General features: G+C 52.6%; 1 protein-coding gene across 1 annotated transcript in view; it reads left to right on the top strand.

The window, feature by feature from the left end:
- The window catches only part of LOC112072219 (SRC kinase signaling inhibitor 1), an 86,014-nt gene that overhangs the window by 23,247 nt on the left and 59,696 nt on the right, over positions 1–3,071 (top strand). The window contains 2 exon segments of the mRNA XM_070439700.1: positions 845–1,042; positions 2,663–2,732. Of these exon segments, the coding sequence (XP_070295801.1) occupies positions 845–1,042; positions 2,663–2,732 (268 nt within the window).

Raw genomic sequence — 3,071 nt, 5'->3', positions numbered from 1 at the left:
GTTCGTTTCTTCCTCTTTCTTGGCAGCGGCCATCCCCAATTTTGTAGAGGTATTTTTCCTCTCTGTTGTCCTTCAGGAAAGCACAGTGAAGAACATGTCAGACATGACCAAATAGGAACAGGGGAAACTGGAAATTCCTACAGAGAAAATTCTGCTACATTCTTTTTCTTTCGATCTATTGCAGGGAGCTTCCCGCCCCCCCCCCCCCCCCCCCCTTCTAAAGTTGAGATCCAATAATCCGCAGCAGGAGACGCTTTTCTCTCTTACCGTTCTGTTCTTATCGGTTTGTTTTCCGTCTTGGTGCAATGCATTCTAAACATGCCCATCCACTCTCTCTCTCTCTCGCTCCCGTTCCTATTCTCTCTGTCTTCTCATTTCCCGTCTCCTTCTCATCTGTCTCTCTCTCTGCATCTCTCTCATTCCTTCTCTCTGTTCTCTCTCTCTCCCGTTCCTTTCTCTGTCTCTCTCTCTTCTCCGTTCCTTCTCTCTGTCTCTCTCTCTCTCTCCCGTTCCTTCTCTCTGTTCTCTCTCCTCTCGTCCCGGTCTTCTCTCCTGTCTCTCTCTGCTCTCCCGTTCCTTCTCTCTGTCTCTCTCTCTTCCCGATTCTCTTCTCTTCTGTCCTCTCTCTCTCTCCTTTATTGCTTCCTCTCCTCTGTGTTCCAAATCTAGTCTGTGTCACGTCTGGATGTGTCTGACTGCCGTCTGTCTTGTGTCTGGATGTTTTGGTGCATTTCATCTCCTCATCTGTATCTGCCTGCCCTTCCGAGACTGTGTGTGGCGATCCAGCTTTCCACCTGACCGGCTACCCCCAACCCTCCCGCTATCCCTCCTTCCATCCATCCAGATCCCTCAAGAGCGTGGTGGCGGTCACAAATGATTCTCGACGGATGACTGGAGTCATACCCGCCGGGGAGTCACCGGACGCTGAGGAACGGGACGCGGCTGTTTCTCCAACGTGGTTCCTGGTGCACCACCTCGAGAAGCACCGCCACACCGGTCATCGCAGCCAGAGCCTGGACGGCCCTTACCCAACCTGCACAAGGTGCGACATTGCCAAGCGGCAACGAGACGCCTTCAAATAGGACCACCTGAAGAAACAATACCCGCGCCAGCTGCAGCGAACCACGAGGCGTATCGAGCACCACAACCCCCTTCGCCCTTCACCCTCCCACGGCAGGCATGAGCAGCCTGACAGAGAGCGAGCCGCGCTGCAGGCGAAACAGGTACAACTACCTACGGTTACTTACAGTGGAATAAGTTATTGGCCAAAACACACACACTCACACCAACCACACACACACACACACACCACACACACCACCACACACACACCACCAACACACACACACACACGACCCCACACACACACACACCACACCACACACACACACACACACACACACACACAACACACCACACACACACACACAAGACACACCCACACACACACACACACCCACACCCACAGCGAGCGAGGGAGGATGTCCTGCATGCGGACCCAAGGCACTCACGCTGGTATAGCCGCCTGTATTAATCCTTGGCCTGCGATCAGCCCCAAGTAGTGTATGGTTGAGTCTGGTGAGCTGATCATAACAGTTTGAGTCACCAGCCCTGCTAGAACCTCCTCATAGAGGGGCATGGGCGGCCCACGGAGCGACTTGAAATGCTCGACGCAGCAAGCCAATAACCACCTCTCGCCTGACTCCAGCACCACCTTGGGGAATTCGACACTGCCTACAGTTCTACTCCTCTCCTCATCCTCTCCTCTCTCCTCTCATCTGCCATCTATCCGCTCATCTACTCTTTCTTCCCTTCTACTCTACTTTTCTCTCTCCATCTCATCTCTCTCTCTAACTCCTCTCATCTCTACTACTCTCTCTCTCTCCCCCATCTACTCTCCATCTATCCTCTCTCTATCTTCTCCCTCTCTTCCCCATCTCTCTCTCCATCTCTCTCGCTCTCTCTCTCTTTCCCTCTGGTGTTCCTTCCATCAGGTAACATAATACAGTATATTCATATTTAGCTATTTTACTCTACCTTTTCTGTCTCTCTGTCTCTGTGTGTGTGTAAAGAGGCAAAGCCAAAGTAATCACAAGAGCATTGGGAGAATAGGAGGGAGAGAGAGAGAAAAGGGGAGGGTGGGTGAGAGAAAGGTGGAGTCCATGGTTGCCACAGCAACCTCTCCCTAATATGGAAAGCTATGATATCACATTGCAAAGGTCAGGCTGGAGAGAGGGAGGGATAGAACAAGAGAGTGAGAGAGTGAGAGAGACATGGTTACAAATCCTAAATCGCCAGGATATCGTCATCAGGGCACGGGGGAGAGAGCAGCAAAGTCTGGAATTCCTTGTCATCTACTGGTTGTGCATGCGGTCGTCTGGGTGACACATGGACAGGGGGGAGGAGGGGGACAGACAGAGAGAGATAGAAAAAGAGGGGAGCAGCAGAGGAACCAGTCAACCAGCCTGCTAGTCAATTAGCCAGCGCCAGCGGGAGGGAGACAGCCACCCATCTGCGAAGGAGTTAATCGCCTGGTGTTGTAATGAATTAAATAAAAGAGTTTCCGCATGTGCCGGAGAGAGAGAGGGAAGGGGAGAAAGAGAGAGCCAGAGGGAGGGAGAGACTGACAAAGCGGTATGAGGATCCTCTGCACCTGACGGAGGGAAGGGACAGCCTGGTGTGACTGGAGAGGAGAGAGGACAGGAGAGGAGAGGAGGACAGGTGCTCTGCAGGTGAGAGCAGGGGGAAGACGGGGGGTATTTAGTGAGGGAGGAGTGTGTGTAGGTCTGGGGTGGGTCTCGTATGTCAAGGCAGGGCTGGTCTATGTTTGTTGTGGTTGTTGTGGTGACAGGCTCCATGCGTTTGGCAGGTGTAAGGCAGGCGTTCTGGTAGAGTGTATGTATGTGTATGTGTACAGGTGTGTGGGTACATGTGAATAATAGTGAGAGATTGAGGAATAGAGCGAGAGAGACTGACTGAGTGAGAGAATGACGGAATGAGGGAGGGGGGGTCAAGGAGGGGTGTAGGAAGGAGAGGAAAGGAGAGAGCGCAGCCTGCTTTGCATGCAGGTC

The sequence above is a fragment of the Salvelinus sp. IW2-2015 genome, unplaced genomic scaffold, assembly GCF_002910315.2.
Source record: "Salvelinus sp. IW2-2015 unplaced genomic scaffold, ASM291031v2 Un_scaffold1858, whole genome shotgun sequence".
Classification (NCBI taxonomy): domain Eukaryota; kingdom Metazoa; phylum Chordata; class Actinopteri; order Salmoniformes; family Salmonidae; genus Salvelinus; species Salvelinus sp. IW2-2015.
Note: the sequence above shows the minus strand (reverse complement) of the source record. Positions and strands in the feature narration are given on the sequence as shown.